This window comes from Neophocaena asiaeorientalis, unplaced genomic scaffold, assembly GCF_003031525.2.
Source record: "Neophocaena asiaeorientalis asiaeorientalis breed wild unplaced genomic scaffold, Neophocaena_asiaeorientalis_V1.1 scaffold5, whole genome shotgun sequence".
Classification (NCBI taxonomy): Eukaryota; Metazoa; Chordata; class Mammalia; order Artiodactyla; family Phocoenidae; genus Neophocaena; species Neophocaena asiaeorientalis.
The window spans coordinates 1,312,778-1,330,157 of NW_020174698.1; the positions used below are offsets into that span (position 1 = coordinate 1,312,778).

Below are 17,380 nucleotides of genomic sequence, written 5' to 3' on the forward strand. Positions count from 1 at the left end.
AAAAATCTGCAAGAACGTATAACTAAAAACTTAACAGTGCTAATGTCTGAATTTTGACATTGCAGCTTATCTTAAATATTTTGTACTTATTTATTTTTTCTATTTTCTACACTTAATGTTTATCGCTTAATTTATAACCTTTTGAAATATACACCCCAATAGCACTGAAAATTGACCCATATACTAGAAGCTAGGTCATTGCAATTTAGTGTGTTTCTTGAGCTTCACCTATACCCAGAAAGCCTTTCAGGGGGCAGATGGATGAGTCTGATAACTCTGCTCCAATGGTAATGCTGTTAGAGAAGTATAATTGATGTGTGTGTGGCTTAGGAAGGGGGCGAGCACTTTTGTTTGGGAGAATCAAGATAGACTTCATGGAGGATGAGGGTGTTTGCCTTGCTTGTTGAAGTATTTGGAGGATTTGACAGAGATGACTGAAGAGACATTCCACATGCGAAGAAGAGTGGGAAGGAAAGAGAGAAGGAAAGGGAAAGGAAGGGAAATCGTGAGGCATGTTAAAGGAATAGCAAATGCATCCATTCTGTAAAAACATGGGATATCTGGGAGAGTGGTGGGAAAAAAATTCTCGAAGTCGGTGGAAACACACTGCATTGCTTTAATTTGGCAGGTAACTGAGAGACATGATAGGTGTTTGAGCATGGGAATGATGAGCTCCTGGAGCTGGTTTTTAAGGTAACTAATCAGGCAGATCACAGGAATTAAAGGTGAGAGACTGACAGTGTTAAGACCAGCTTGCAGCCTGAAGGTGGAAACAAAGTTGTGATGCTGGTTTGAGCCTAGGCTGTCTGCCCAATGTGTCAGGTAGACTGCTAAACCCTATTCTGTTTGATGGGGAAAAACCCTATAAAACTTGAATGCTCTTGTTTCCTAGTGATTTGCCACAGTGCCATAAATCTCTTATAGTCTGGTCATGCATGTAAATTAGGTTATAAGATAAGAATTTGTACTTTGGATATATCACACTTGACGTTTTTACTTCCCTCCATTCCCCAACTTCATTATGGCATTCATTACTCCTGAGCACCGTGTAATGTCTGGGGGTAGTAGCTGGGAGAGAAGAGTGAGTGCTCATAGCCTGGAATATACAGTCGTCCTTCAGTATCTGCAGGGGCTTGGTTCCAGGACACCACCACCCCCGCCTTCAGGGATACCAAAATCCACAGATACACAATTTTCTTATATAAAATGGCATATTTGCATAACCTAGCACATTCTCTGTATACTTTAAATCATCTTTGATTACTTCTAATGCCTAATACAATGTACATGCTAAGTGAATAGTTGTAAATATAATGCATAAGGTGTGGCAAATTCAAGTTTTGCTTTTTGGAACTTTCTGGACTTTTTTTGGGGGGGGATATTTTCTATGTGTGGTTGGTTGAGTCCGCAGATACAGAACCTGCAGATAGGGAAGGCCGACTCTTACAAGAAAAGGAAAAGGAAGCATCAAATTGTGTTTTTTAAAGTCAAAGTTGTAAGTGTTTTACAAGAGTTCCTTACATATATGGATATATATTTTAGTTCCCTGCAATAAAACCTTAGGCATTTGAAAGATGACACTGGTTTGGGTTGAGGAAATTAACAAACGTCCCTTTTGAAACTAGGTCAAGTTCCTTATTTTAATTTCTGATCTAACTCAGGACTCCAGCTGTCAGGCTACCCCATTAATCCTCCCTGTCAGTGAAATCCCCTCTGAAATACATTGTAATTAACTTGCAGGAATCCACAGCAAAAGATGGAAAGTTCAGATGATATTTGTTTACAGATTTCCCACATGGAAGTGGGCATTTAAACCTTTGAGAAGTCATAAAAAATGCTTAGAAAATTTTGGCAGAGATTTTTTTTTCCACTGAAAAAAAGCAATTGACCCTTTTTAGCAGTTTCGGCCCCAATAATCCAGACTTGACAACTGGATTTTGCTGAAATCTTTAGTGAGAACTGTTGCTTCAAGCATAGCAATTTTTAATAACTTCATTATAATTATTCCTAAACTAGTGTTCCTCACAAGTGTCACAGGAAAACTGGTTATAGCTGGTGATACGCCTACAGTGGGGTAGGAAGAGGATTGAGCAGGTTTGATTACAGCGAAGGGAAAAGATTTAGAAGGGAAAAGATTTCAATGTAAATAAAAAGATCTCTTATTCATTTGGTAAGTATAGTTTTGGCCATTTCTGTGAAGTGTTGACATGAAGGAAAATTGTTTCTGCAATTTGAGGTCATGGAAGATTCCAGGGTAATATAAATGTGGATTTTGAGAAATAGACAAGCATGTTATTAACTTACTCCCCTAAAGAAAACATTCACGTGTGGAGTACATTTTTAACTGAATTGAGTGCGTTTTCATAAATAACCAATGCTGGTAACTTTTGTCACTGTCCAAGGTACTATAAAATGGGGGGGCTGAATCTTCTGACCTTCTGGTGAAAAGCAGAATCTTCCTTTTCCAGCCTCTTAAAGATTGTGGCCTCCGGGGACAATCTAAAGGCAAAAGAGAAACCGATGAGGAAACTCAGATATACAGAGTTTCAGCCAAGATACCTATTGGGAAGGAAAGGAAAACAGTGCTAGTTGCTTTATAAAGGTTGAAATTAACAAATATTCTCCTAAAGCTACACCTACTACTTTTTGAACCTAGAGGAAAAGGAAAAACCAAGAACTAAGATAAAGAGGGGTCCTGGACAAAGTGGTAGGCTGCAATATTCCTAGATTGGGGTTAGAAGCAGTTCAGATGTTTTCAAGTTAAGACCTGCCGTGATCAAAATCAATTTGCAGAAGATAATAAGCTGATGAACTGAATCTTTTAGTGAATTATGTATAACAAATCTTTGTGATTTTTAGCTTTTAAAAATTTCAGCAAAAAGCATAAGTTCCTTTATAAAATGAATCTGCATTTATTTTTCAGTAACTAAATATGAAACATAAATGAAATCTATTTCTCAGCATTTGCCCCTTAACATAGCAATAGCCATGGTCCCAGTATTTTATGTTAAACACTAAATTCTACAAAATATCAAGAGTTTAAACTGCACCATTTTGATAACTGTGGTAATCAAATCCAGTATGTGTGATTCTTTTTCTGTAAAAATTAAGTCTGCAGGTAAACATTTAAAATTCTTACAAATAGTGAGAATACACTATAAGAGCAATATCTTTTTAGTCCAAGGGCTTAGCCTGTCCATGTTCTTTCAGTTATTTGGTAAAACTAGATCTTCATGCATATATTTATATGTTCATTTTTACATGTGCACAGATATACACACACCTCCCCCCATAAGGGGTGCAAAACAGAGCTGATCACACAATTCTCTGTGGAATAAAGCTTTGTTTAAAAAAAAAAGGGGGGGGGGAGCATTACCAGCTATCTCATCATCTCATAGAACTCTTGCTGCAGCTTAAAAGGTCCTGTTTTATAAGAACTGGTTTCTCTATTAGTAGCCAAAAATTAAAAGAGAAAAATGGGAAATAAAAAAGAACAAGGAAGAAACAGTGGCAAATGAGCAGATTTGATAAGAGAAAACTTTGCTAATGGATAAGAGCTGCCCTGTCAAGATGAGGGCCTCTGCAGTTTTCACGTTCATAGCGGGACTCAGAATGGAGTAAAGAGCTGAGGAGTCATCCTCTCAGCCACAGAGCAGTTTTAGGAGGCCTGTGAGCAAAGCAGACAGTCAGTCAGTGAGCGGGTAATGAGTGAACACACAAAAGGGGAGAAGGTGGATTCCTCAGAGTTCTACAACTGCTCTGTCAAGTTTATAATTCACCAGCTCCCATTTAAAAATATTTATATTTCATATTTGTTAAGGATGATATAATTTAGGTTTAATAAACAAATTCATTTCCCCTTAATTTCTCAGGATTTATGTATGTGTTTTTAAAACCTACTGTGTTTTCGAAGTGATTTCCATTCCCGGAAGTCTGAATGATAACAGATCAGTTCAGCCTTCATCCACCTGCCAGAATTCTGCATTGAAAGTTTTGCTGGATATTGAAAATGAAACCAAAAAGTGGACTGGTAAGCAGAGGCCTTAATCTTGAGAAAGTAACAACAACGATGCATATGGTTAGAAATGTGCTTCTTTCTAAGATCCTTACTGTGCAGCTACAGTTTCAGATGACACATCATTGACGGTACTCACCGCTCCATGCACTGGGACATAGAAATCTCCTTGAGCCACTAGTCACATAACAAAGCCCTCTATTCTCTTTCCTCTCTTGTTAGCATTCAGCTGTTTTTCTGGATGAATGCACCACCGTTCAGTTACACACTGTTGTTCCTAAGGGGTGAGTGGGGCACTGTCTCCACCGTGTCATCTCCCGTCTCTCCCCGCCTGTCTTCTCTCCCTGTGGTACCAGTCGTTTCCCATCAGCAGGTGACACTGGCCTGATGCTTCCTGAGTGCTCAGAAGTGAGAAGAGTCACCTAGTTGGAGCATAGTGTGGGGATTGAGAGTCTGCCACTTACTAGCTTCCCCAAGTTACTCTACTCTGTATATCTGAGTTTCCTCATCGGTAAAATTAGCATAATAGGGTGGTTTGTGAGGTCAGACCAATTCCCACGGGGATGGGTCATTAGAGTAATGTCTGACATAACAGGCAGTCAACAAGTTTAAGCTATTATTTTCATTATTTCCTATAGCAGTCTGTACTTGAGAAGGCAGATATTTTTTCCCACTAGCCCTTCTCCTTCGTTATCTATAGCCCTCAGATATGCACCCATCTGATCACAGTGTGGAGGGGTCCACAGCAGGAGAGGCAGTGTGGAGACTTTCTGAGGAGTGGGTGGCAGGTAGAGAGAGAAGTCTTGTGGGAGTTAGCCAGATGAAGGGAGGAGAATAATCTTCAAGGAGTAGTGGCAGCATGTACACGACTGATGGGCAGAGGAGAGCTGAGTGCAGCAGAACGCAGCCGAATGCTATCCTCTGTAAGGATACTACAGAGGATAGTATACTACGGTACTATCGGAGGTGCAGTGAGAGAAGCAAGTACTACGGAGGTACTACGTGGTGAGAGAAGCAACTGTGAGACCACGAAGAGCCAGGAAAACGTAGGCATTCAAAGAAGTCCCATGATCCGATTTGTATTCTAGAAACATCATAGCTGTGTTGATGACTGGGTGTTGGAGGTCAGGATTCGGACGGCCACAGAACAGTTAGGAGATTCTCATAACACCCCCCTGTCCCCTCAAAACTGGGTGCTTCTAATCTTCAGTGAGCTGCGAGATAGATAACTAAGCTAGTTACATTTGAGTCTGAAGTAAGAATATAAAGATTCCGAGGGACGGAATGAAAGGATTGTTTTTAATTTGCTAATAGGAGTTATTTTTTGTTTGATAAATTCATGGTTCCTGTCTTTGTTCTGTTTAAATGAGCTGTGAGATAATTCAGAGTATCGGTTTTAACACTTATGGAGCCCTACTGAATATACAGGGTGTGGAATTGTGGGAATAGGTTGATATTTTAATAACATGCCTCAAAAATTCCTGAAATTGGGGCTTCCCTGGTGGTGCGGTGGTTGGGAGTCTGCCTGCCGATGCGGGGGACAAGGGTTCATGCTCCAGTCTGGGAAGATCCCACATGCTGTGGAGTGGCTGGGCCTGTGAGCCACAACTACTGAGCCTGCGCGTCTGGAGCCTGTGCTCCGCAACGGGAGAGACCACAACAGTGAGAGGCCCGCGTACCGCAAAAAAAAAAAAAAAATTCCTGAAATTAATAGCCAACATATTTCTTTGGCTAGCACTTATCCTGTGTCATGCATTTCATTGCTTTAATTGGGCAGAACTGGAGAATTCTTCTACTTCTTCAGACATTTGGGCAATACTTGAGTACTAATCATATCCCAGCCATTGTACCAAACGTGAGCACAGAGAAATATGTAGGCGTGTTTATGACCTCCAGTCCCAGCATTGTGAACTCTTGACCTCCCTTTCCCGTAGAGTCAGTTCCGTGTCCCTCTTTGCGGCAATAAGGTCTCTGGGGAGGAAAAACAGCAAAACAAAAACAAACAACAAAACAGAACAACAGAACGATTGGAAGCACTTTAAGTCTGTTTCCCCCACCTCGGGGATGAGGCCCAGCTATCCAGCCTCCCTGCCACACTAGCCCTGCTTGAAGGGCAAGCAAGAGGAGAAGTATTTGGAGCCACTAGAGATGAAATTTTTTTTTAACCCAGAAGTAATTTTGCCCCACCCCCACCCCAATTGTCTTTGGCGATGTCCAAAGACTTTTAGCTCACGGGCCCAGCCACTCCGCGGCGTCTGGGATCTTCCCGGACCGGGGCAGTGCTATTAGAGACAGCAGGTGGAGGCTGGGGATGCTGCTGAACTTCCTACAATGCACGGGAAAGCCCCATCCCCTTCCCTGCCATCCACAACAAAGAATTATCCCGTCTCAAGGTCAATAGAACCAAGGCTGAGAGCCCCTGCACTAGAGATACTGTCTGTATTTATACAGGCTGCTTTTGAAAATGTAAGCAACGGATGGGTGGGAATGATGGTACTTAGGCAGCTGTGATGCTTGGGCCTCTGGAGGTGCTGGGATGGTGCTGGCTGCAGCTGGCATTCCACTGGCTCCTACTAAGCAGTATTTAGTTCCAAGGGCATTAAAAAAGGTTAATTGCCAAGTCTAGGGGGTGCTTGAATTCTTTTTCTTTTTTTAAACATCTTTATTGGAGTATAATTGCTTTACAATGGTGTGTTAGTTTCTGCTTTATAACAAAGTGAATCTGTTATACATACACATATGTCCCTGTATCCCCTCCCTCTTGTGTCTCCCTCCCTCCCACCCTCCCTATCCCACCCCTCTAGGTGGTCACAAAGCACCGAGCTGATCTCCCTGTGCTGTGCGGCTGCTTCCCACTAGCTATCTGTTTTACGTTTGGTAGTGTATATATGTCCATGCCACTCTCTCACTTTGTCCCAGCTTACCCTTCCCCCTCCCCGTGTCCTCAAGTCCATTCCCTAGTAGGTCTGTGTCTTTATTCCCGTCTTGCCCCTAGGTTCTTCATGACCTTTTTTTTTTTTTTTTAAGATTCCATATATATATGTGTTGGTGCTTGAATTCTTACATCTTAGAAATCCCATGCATCCAGTCTCTTTACTGGGTCGAGTCCTACTACTCAGAGAGGCTTGAAATGACTTATTTTCTTCTAAACAGTGTATTTCCTTTTCTAGATTGGGCCCACTGATCATCCAAACTCATTAAATTCATTGGTTTTAAGCAAAGTATTCTGGCTCCCATGTCACATTTTAAAATTCTCTAAAGACACAGTGAGGACTGGATCCTTTTTCCTCAGTTTCCCCTCTATGCTCCTAGACAAAAAGTCCTTTTAAAGACAAGCCTAAGGTAAAATTGTGATAGAAATGTTGAATTGGAAATTTATAATGCAATTCATCACTGGCTAAAAGAAAAAAATTCTGAGGATCTATATTTAATTTATCCAGAAATAATCTCGAAAACTTTAGTGTTTATATTTATTCTTCCTCTTCTCTCTGGAGACCTTCAGAATTTTTCAAAACTTGCTAAAGCGAGTCAATCTTTTGGACCCTCTGAAGGGCAGCGAAACTTCATTTCATGTGGTTTCTCAACGGCTCCATGAATGTTCTCAGTGAAGAGAGTCAAAGAACAGAGGTCTCTCTGCTTGACTGATTCTAAACGATGGCCTCTTTCAGATGCATCTGGTATGGGAACAAAATGAGCCATAATCTTCAGGGTTTTAAATGCCATTGTTAATACATCAGGAAACCAAAAGGCCGAAGAATCTGGAAAAACAGTAAATAACATTTAGATGATCTTGGTAAACAGTTGTTCTAATGTGTTTAATGCATATCCTGTTTGGGGCCCCGGCTGTTTGAATCCCTGAGATTGAACTGATGTTTAACAACCATTTCTTAGCCAGGAAAGGCCTCCGCTACTCCCAGCCCACACCCATTTGAGCTTCACTGGCTCTTTTGAACAGAAGCCTTTCTCCGTTTTTACTTGGTTCAGTGAACAAGGTTACTGTTTAGAAACAGTGGCTGTAGAGTCGTATGTCTCCTCACCCTCTTGCCTTCCTCCTGAGTGTACCTCAAGCCGTGTGAGAGACGATACTTGGGGTGATTAAACGGCCTCTTCACTGATGGCTTGGTCTTTGCCCGGCTGAGGAACTCAAATCAGGAAGATAGAATATGTTGCAGCATATTCCAGAAAGAAGGATTTTAGGATGGAAGACACTAAGCTGGCCTGTAAGTTCTTGGGCTCAAAATGTGTTTTGAAACTCTCAATAAGGCAAGGCAGGAATCAGGCAATCTTTAAACCAGTTTTGACAAATTAACACTTAACGGGGTGAAAGTACAGAGTGGGAAATCTTCTAATAAATCCTTTTGTTTTGGGGGGGAGGGACTTGGTTTTAATGTTCTAAGAAAAAGAAGTGGAATTTTAATTAAATGAAGCCACCTTTGTTGTGATCTAAGATGATGGATTTATGCTTCATTGTCCTACAGCCACATGATAGCTTCTATGAAAATTCAAGGCAAACCATATTATACTCCATTTTCCATGTTCCCACTTTTTTTCTTTTGGCAAAAAACAATGTGCAAACCCTGAAACAACTCCTAGGGTCTCCTTGAGTGCTGGATGTAGCAGTAGCAGGCTATACACACAATTGCGCCGCTGTCCAAAGAACATTTTAGCGCATAATTTATTGACGATTCTTATTGCTCTTAATATTTGTATCTGAATCAGATCATGAAGATTTTGAGAAATGACTGCTTTTCTATTTTCAAGGGGTGTATTTGAGGAGTGCTAGGGTTTTTTGCTGATTTAAAGAAAGGTCATACCTCGCTTGCTTACCTCTTTGGTTTTTATTTAGGTTTTTTTTTTTTTTTAATCAGAAACATTGCATGCATTTTCCTCTCATATTTTTCCTTACCAGAATGCTTTTATTCGCATGGCATGTAAATAACTAACATATACACTTTACAGAAAAAACTATAGTCATCGGAATCTTATGCCCTACATTTTGGAGAGGTATTTTTATCACTGTATTTTCTTCTCTAGAATTTTCTTTATATACTAGATGTTTTATCAGGTTTAATTTTTAAGAGTAATAAAATGCTTTATTCACTAAATTATTTGCCCTTTTAAAATACTATCTATCTTCATTTTCATAAATAATATTTGCAAACTTTATAATAAAAATACATCTAGGAAAAAAAATGTGAGTGATACGTAGTTTCAGTAACCATTAAGGAGATGGATTATGGTATAAATAAATGGTTTGCCTTTGGTGTGTTATGATGATAAAATATGGAGTTAAAGTGGCATATTAGGAATATCTTTGGAGTTGGATCCAAGTCTGCCTTTTAGCTCTGACACTGGTTCTGTGACCTCAAACAAGTTATTTATACTTTATAAGTATGTCAGTATCATCATTGTACAGTGGGAATAAATCTCTAATTTTCAGGGCTGTATATACACTAAAGAAGAGGCAAAATGCCTCCCCTAATGCTTGGTTCCCCAGAAAAAAAATTGGTGTTACTATTATATGTATTTGTTCAGTTAACTCACTTTTATCAGTAAATTCATTTTGCACTTAATGAGTCAAAATAGACATATCTTTCTGGGTAGAAAGCATATTTACATATACTATTCAAATATTAGGATAAGACAGTTGATGCATAATAAGCATTGGGTTTCATAGTGAATTATTTAAATGTGATAAATAAGATTGCTTGAATCAGGGAATTCCCTGGCGGTCCAGTGGTTAGGACCCCGCTTGTTCACTGCTGAGGTGAGGATTCAATTCCTGGTTAGGGAACTAAAATCCCGGAAGCCATGCAATGCAGCCAAATTAAAAAAAAATTTTTTTGCTTGAATCAAATGAAATACAGGTTGCTTAGTAAGAAAATTGGATAAACATCCAATAGATAAAATTTATATTGAGGGGGAAATTTTTTTGATCCAGAAAATTGGTCAAAAAATCTTAGATAAGTGGTTTAAAAATACTAAATTATTCTTAGATGCTGGATTTTGGTCTTTTCCAATTTCCATCTTTTAATCTGATATTGAGTAGAGATTAGAAAAGTAGAAAACATCATAGCTTCATGTTTCCAGAAACTAAAATTTCAGTGTAAAAACCTTAAACTCCATTTGGGGTGGCGATGAAGGGAACTGTGCTCTGTACACTTCCCAGGGCACCCCCGGCTCATTAACGAAGATCCATCCCGCTGTGGGAGCAGAACCTATTTCCACCGTCAGACTGCTCTGGAATAACTATAATAAAGTATAAGAGTGACACCCCACTCCCACCCCAACAAAAACTGCTTTCTGTTGTTATTGGCCTGTTCTCACCTTTGTACTTAGCACCAGCTGATGCTATAATGTTTATTGTGCTCTCCCACACTAGAATGTTTGCTCCATGGGGCCAGGGAGTTTTGGCCCTTTTGTTCACTACTGTATCCCAAGCACCGGCAACAGTGCCTGGCAACCAGTAGGCACCTAATCAATTTATCACATTAATGGATCAATCCCCAGTCTTCAACAGGGCAACAAAGTAGAGAAGGCCACGCCTACTCTCACTATAAAACACACAAAATAATGAAAACAAAAATACAGTTTTAAATAAAATGGACTGTCGCTACACTAGAACATGCTGATTTATTCTGTGGTTGACACAGCGCTAGTGCTTTGTTCCAACTTTTGGAAGAAAAGAAAGTTAGCAAGAAATGTTACTATCTTCTGTTACAGATGGTTAACCATGTGTCAAGAACAGAAAACCAAAAAGTTTACTTCCTTCATGAAAAAATAGGTAAATTAAGGACTCTAGAAAAATAATTCTGTGATAAAATACCAAGTCACAGGCCAAATAAGCTCGCTCCTCCCCTGAGCCTGGGCGAGGTCAGCCCTCTGCTCGGGAGGACTAGTCCCTCCCACACACTCAGGAAGGTTCACGCTGCCCGGCAAACCCAAGCTCCTTTACCAGGAATTCTACGTAGGTGTAGTTTTCAGAAGCCAAAACGCTTGTTAAGCTAGGCTTTCACAAAACACTAGCCATTCTCAAAGTAGCACTGAATCTATACCTCTATCGAGAAGACAAATTGCTGCACTTTAGAGTCAAAAGACCAGGTTTTCAAACTCAGCTCGAAGGCTGTCTGTATGACCACGGGCAAAATCCCATTTGACCTCTCTGAGCCTCAGCCCCCTCCCCTATAAAACGGCAACAGTGACACCTGCCATAATCAAGTTAAGATGGTCAAGTGAGTTTATACACAAGAAAGTGATTTATAATCCATTAAGCAAATTACAGTGTTACTTGAATACATATTAAAACAGTGCAAGTTCTTTCCTTAAATGAGAATTTAAATGCTTTATGACTTTATATAAATTCTACTATTTGTCAAAATATCACTAACTGGGGGGGGGCAAACCCCACTAAAACGTAAAAAAAAGACCAAGGTACAATTTTTAATGCCATATTTGAAAAAAAGAAATCTGGAAAGCACTGTAGCACAGTGGCTAAGATACTAGCTTTTAAAGTCAAATTGATGTGGATTTTATTCATGATTTAGCCATTTACGTTAGACAGATTTCTTTAACAGCCTGATCTCTGTACAGTGGGGAGAGTATTACCTAAATGCAGGCTTACTGTGAGGGACAGATTGAATGAGACAAAATGCTTAAAGCATCTAGTACAGTTTAGAACATAATAGATATTCAGTAAATGGCAGTTGTGTTTGTGGTTATTTCAATTCTTTATAAATATCATTGGGTATATGATTTTCCTTTTAAATGATATGGTACCAAACTTTTAAAATATATTAGCCACTATTACTCCGTATAAAAATCTGCTAGAAATTTCCCCAGGGAAAATGATTCTCCGATTTTTTCAGAGCTCTTACTTTTCTGAGCCTATGATTATTTCAATTAGGTGGTCTTTGAAGCAAGCATCAATACAACTAAAGCTTTCCAATACCATTTACTCACCTAACCCTCCGGAGATCTCAAAGTACGTTAGGTTGAATAGAGTTTAACTTCCTGTCCATAACAGAACACACAGATATTCATAAAGAAAGAGCGGGGGCAGGGGCATATCGAAGACAGAAGTTTAAAATTCTCTTTCCAGGAAATGTGTGTTGCTAGTGAACAATAAGAAGAGCCTCAAGGTAGCAGCACATATTGTCACACAGCCTAGAGATGTTTTAGTTCCAAGATTCATTACTCATAGTCTAAGATTTAAATCATATATTGAAAGCCACCAATCCTTTCTCAGAGCAGTTCATTGAGACATTGAAGTAAATGTCCTCTGAACTGACATTTTAGTACTGAATTGCAATCATCAGTTTATGGTGTTGACAGTGTAATTTATTTTTCTTATCAGAACCTCCAGGTGACATGAATAAATAAATTTCAGTTGAACCATAGACCAACTTTAAAACTTAGGTTAAAATTTTAATACACGAGAATCATTCTCCATTAAAAGGTACCTTTCTATAAGACCTCTGTGAAAAGATAATGCCATAATCCATTTCTGGATCATAATATGGTTACATAAATGTATTCTTAATATCTTATCATAGACAGAATAAAATAACATTACCTGAATAGCAAGTAACATGTGATGAAGGACCGAGAAGGTAAAAGTTAATATTTAAGCTTTCCACTTACTTGATTTAATATTAACCGTACATAGTCCTCATGTTTTTCTGTAACACAAGTTATAAAATCCTGAGTCAAAGATTAACATTTTTATATAACATTTTATTAAGAATTCTTGCTTTGAATATTTGAATTTTGTATTTTACTTCTGATAATCAAAATAATTTTAGTATATAAGCACTTAAGTGTGATGTTTTATAATTCAGTGCTATCAACACTAGCCAACAGTCACAATCAAGTTAAATAAGACAAGTGTGTCATTCAGGGATTTTAGTTGGATTCAAGATATACCATTTTAACAAAGAAAAGGGGGTTTGGGCTTCAAGAGGTGATAAATTGTGGGGAAGTGGCTAGAAAATAGAGCGAATGGAAGATAAGGGTTAATGTAGTAAGGTTTGTTTATGCAAACCCATCTCTGTCTCTGGGGATGAGTTGCTCCCCTCTGATAGCTGATTTTTTTCTTTGATATAGGAGGTGGGGGGGACACTGTCACAAGGGAAATTTATGTCCTGCTTTTAGGTGGATGGGAGGGGTGTGTGTGCAGAGAGTTCTTTCTGCATCTGTTGATTCTCAATTGCCTTCAGCTGAAAATCATGCCAAAGTGGCATCTTTTGGAGTGGTGTATGCTGATGCCCTTCGTGGTACTCTAATGGACATCTTTAGATGTAAGATTTTTTCCAATATTTTAGATTATTTCCATAAGATAGAGTCTCAGAAGTAGAATTGGGGAGTCAATAGTTTTAAACCTTTTAATGGCGGTAGATTCATATTACTTGATTCCTTTCTTAGAATTACGCCAATATACTGCACCTCTAAAACTGCCACTTTCTGCTCCATGTATTTTCAGGGTTTTCAGTGCTACATTTGGAAGCACATGTCTAGTATTCCTCTTCAGGGCCCACACTAGATGAAAAATGAGGACCATCTGACCAAGGATCCAAAAAGGGATAGTTCTAACCATCGGGGAAGCTGGTTCCAATATTCATGGCTATGTGCTGTGTTTGTAAGGGGGTAGCATAAACTGAAGCAGATGCTTGTCTCCAGGTATCCCTTCTACCAGCTGAATTTAACATCTCAAATAATCACAAGGAGACCTTTTTGGATGAGGGGTAATTGAAGATATCTTTATTGCAAATAGATCATTTGGATGTGGTTAAATCTTCATGAGTTATTCAGCTCTAAATCCAAATTAGCATTTGATTGCCAATGGGTGGGACTGAAACCAAGCAGGAGCCTATGGGGGCCTTCCTGGGGACAGATACCCTCAGCCCTGTGTCCCCCACCTCTTATTTGTAGAAAAGCTTTAGCCTCCTAGACCCCCTCAAGGGCTATAGGTAATAACCTGAGCCATATCCTTGAGGTTTTGGTTTTGTTTTTTCGGTTTTTTTTTTTTTTTTTAGCAGTCACTAAAATCCCTACCAAGTAGAGGAAGTTAACTATATGCTGACCACCAGCACATAGACCCCAGACTGGTTGGAACTAGAAAACTAGTCATTGAAATTCTCAAAATATTACCCTGTTACCTCACCATCAAGCAATTTGAGAATTGTGCATGAGCTGATTAGTCACTCCACAACCCTCTTCCTCACACTGTCTTTAAAAACCCTTCCCTGAAAGCCATTGGGGAGTTTGGGTCTTTTGAGCACAAGCTGCCCATTCTACTTGCATGGCACCCTACAGTAAATGCTGTACTTTCCTTCACCACAGTGATTTGTAGAAAAGCTTTAGCCTCCTAGGCCTTCCCTCCCTGAGTTCCAAAGAGCAAATTTAATTAGAAAAGTGAAAAAAATGAAGAAACAAAGGAAAGCAATCAACTTAAGACAAAATGGTAATAGTTTATCCGTAAAATAAAATCAAGGACCTTGCTTTCTCACCACACCTCTCAGAGAGGTGTGCGGCCCTGTACGTCGGCGGTGTGGCTGCTATTGAAAGCACTGAACTAGGAGCTGGGAACACAATGGTGCACAAACACAGTTCCTCCCTTTGGAAGCTTACCTTTGTTTAAATGGAGGAAATGTCATCACAATTGAAAACTTCGTGAGACAAATTCCATGTATGATAGGATTTGACCGAGTCGGGGAAACCTGAGAAGGCAGTTAGGACTAAGCGTAGAATTGTGCATGAGCTGATTAGTCACTCCACAACCCTCTTCCTCACACTGTCTTTAAAAACCCTTCCCTGAAAGCCATTGGGGAGTTTGGGTCTTTTGAGCACAAGCTGCCCATTCTACTTGCATGGCACCCTACAGTAAATGCTGTACTTTCCTTCACCACAGTGTCAACAGATTGGCTGTGCTGTCCATTGGGTGAGTGCACCCAAGTTCACTGGACTTTTCAGAAGGCATAATATGACACATGCAAATCAAGGAATTTTAGAGCTGTCACCATCAGCCAATTACCATTGGGTAGAATCTTAAGCAGTGCATTTGAAAACTGAAGCAGCTTCTATTTATTATAAATTAATGACAGGATGTTTATTAATTATTAAACTTTGTGAAATATGCTGAACATTGTACATAGGGTTTACAGCCAATAGCTGTCATCAGAATGTTTTGAAATTACACCCATGAGAAAAACAGAAAGGTTTTTACCTCCATGCATTTGCAGTTGCTTGCTAGTTTTGTATAACCATCGAAACACAGGATGTTGATTTATGCTGTTTAGCCTTTCCTCTTCCAAGAAAATTTAGCCACTTTGAAAAAAAAGTCATATATATCAAAAAGCCCCTGTTAAAAAATAAGAACTCAATACTTAACATACTGATTTTATACTGAAGTATTAAGTTCTTGATTTTTAGTCAGATAAGTAAAAGTATTCCATGGTGGGAATTACATTCTATTAAAAAAAAATCTGCATTTATGAAGTGGTAGGGGTGAAAGTGTTGTTTTAAAACTAATTAAATGAAGAAATCTCCTTGGAAATAAGTTTTGGATTCTAAGTTGTTTTAGTTACAGTATTTTTCTACTTAGAGTTGTATCCTGAATTATGTTAGCTGGAAGGACAAAAGGTTTAAAAGAAGCCACATGGAATTTTAAACAGTAGCATTTATTCAGCTTCCTGTGTATTGTTCCTCCCTAGAATTCTGTTCTTCCCTTTCAGAGCTGTTATCTCAGTTCACAGTGCAACATTCATTAGTGTGATCATTTTTCTAATGCCTACCTCCCTGTAGCCTCTAAGTTCCATGTGGGCAGGGCTGTACCTCCCTCTGCCCACCATTATATCCCTGGTACCTAACACATTGGATGTAGGCGCTCCAGTGTAAGCCGTGGATGGATGGAGTAATGGGGAAGGATTCTTTTAATCATTCTAAAAGACATATAACATTAAAGTGTGTTTTCTTTTTCTTGGCATCTGCTTGAAAGGATTGCTTGGTTACTTCTTCCTGTGTCTTCATCTGTCAGGCATTGATGTAACGCCATTTTGTAGAATAGGAATGCTTTGTGATAAATTCATTGTCCTTTAACAATTGTGACCTTTTTAAAACTCTGGACTCTTACTCATACAAAGCTTTAAATAATAGTGTTGCCAAAAAGACTTTATTGCAGTTTAAGCTTATTTATAAAGATTTTTTCCAGCATAGACCCCAGAGCATTATTATAGAACCCAGAACCTGCTTATCTCCTCAGAAGTCAAAACAGCTTATTTCTCTTTTTTAATAAACTTATTTATTCATTTATTTCTGGCTGCATTGGGTCTCCGTTGCTGCGCGTGGGCTTTCTCTAGTTGCGGTGAGTGGGGGATACTCCTCATTGCGGTGCACAGGCTTCTCATTGCGGTGGCTTCTCTTGTTGTGGAGCACAGGCTCTAGGCGCGCGGGCTTCAGTAGTTGTGGCACAAGAGCTCAGTAGTTGTGGCTCACAGGCTCTAGAGCACAGGCTCAGTAGTTGTGGTGCACGGGCATAGTTGCTCCGCATCATGTGGGATCTTCCTGGACCAGGGCTCGAACCCGTGTCCCCTGCATTGGCAGGTGGATTCTTAACCACTGAGCCACCAGGGAAGCCCCAGCTTGTTACCTCTAACTCCTTGAACTCCTTGTCTTAAAAAAGAAAAGAAAAAAATGTTGTATTTTAGCACAGTACCATATGAAGGTTATTGCTTAAAATTTTAGGTGATGACTTTCAGGATAAATTAATATTGAAAGAGCAATATTGTTTCAATTTTTGTAAAGCACCGCGTACTTAAGTATTTTTTTTCAAAATGATACGTATTCAGCCAATATTTGAGGCTTTAAATTTTGCCTTAATTATTACAGTTTAAAGATTATTATAAAGTATAAATCTTAGTTGAAATATTGATAGTATTAAAACACATCTAGTGCCTTGACAAAAGGAAAGAGAAGCTCTGGAAAAAGAAATCTTTAGTTTCAGGGTTTTTTTTTTAATTTATGTTTGGGGTGTATATGTGTGAGAGGTGGGTGTTTTAGTTTAAAATACTCTGATTTTGATATAAATATATCAGGGTTTTTGTTTTTTTAGCCTTAGCTGTTATTCAGTGTAGAAAGGAGTATTAAAATATTCAAAACAGATTAAATCGATGCTAAAGTTGGGAAGTAACCATAAAAGCATGTTTTATAGAGGACAGTGTGGTTCGTTGCACTATTCTCTGTTAGTCCTATTTAATGCAGGAGTAGATTTTAGAATATATATAAGAATTTGTCTACCGTATATGCCCACAATATAGCTTCTTGAAACTGAACTTGTGCTAGCTATTGAATAACAGTGAGTACGAGATCTTG

The 17,380-nt window shown here is 39.1% G+C and overlaps 1 protein-coding gene across 5 annotated transcripts in view; it reads left to right on the forward strand.

The window, feature by feature from the left end:
* The window catches only part of MAP7 (microtubule associated protein 7), a 163,765-nt gene that overhangs the window by 58,935 nt on the left and 87,450 nt on the right, over nt 1-17,380 (forward strand). Inside the window, exon 1 of one of the 5 annotated variants that reach the window (XM_024759110.1) lies at nt 8,049-8,235. The exons of the other annotated variants lie outside the window; for them this stretch is intronic. Coding sequence (XP_024614878.1) covers nt 8,214-8,235 — 22 coding nt within the window. The 5' untranslated portion in view covers nt 8,049-8,213. Of the gene's footprint in view, nt 1-8,048; nt 8,236-17,380 lie in introns of those variants that run through there. 5 annotated transcript variants of the gene reach the window in all.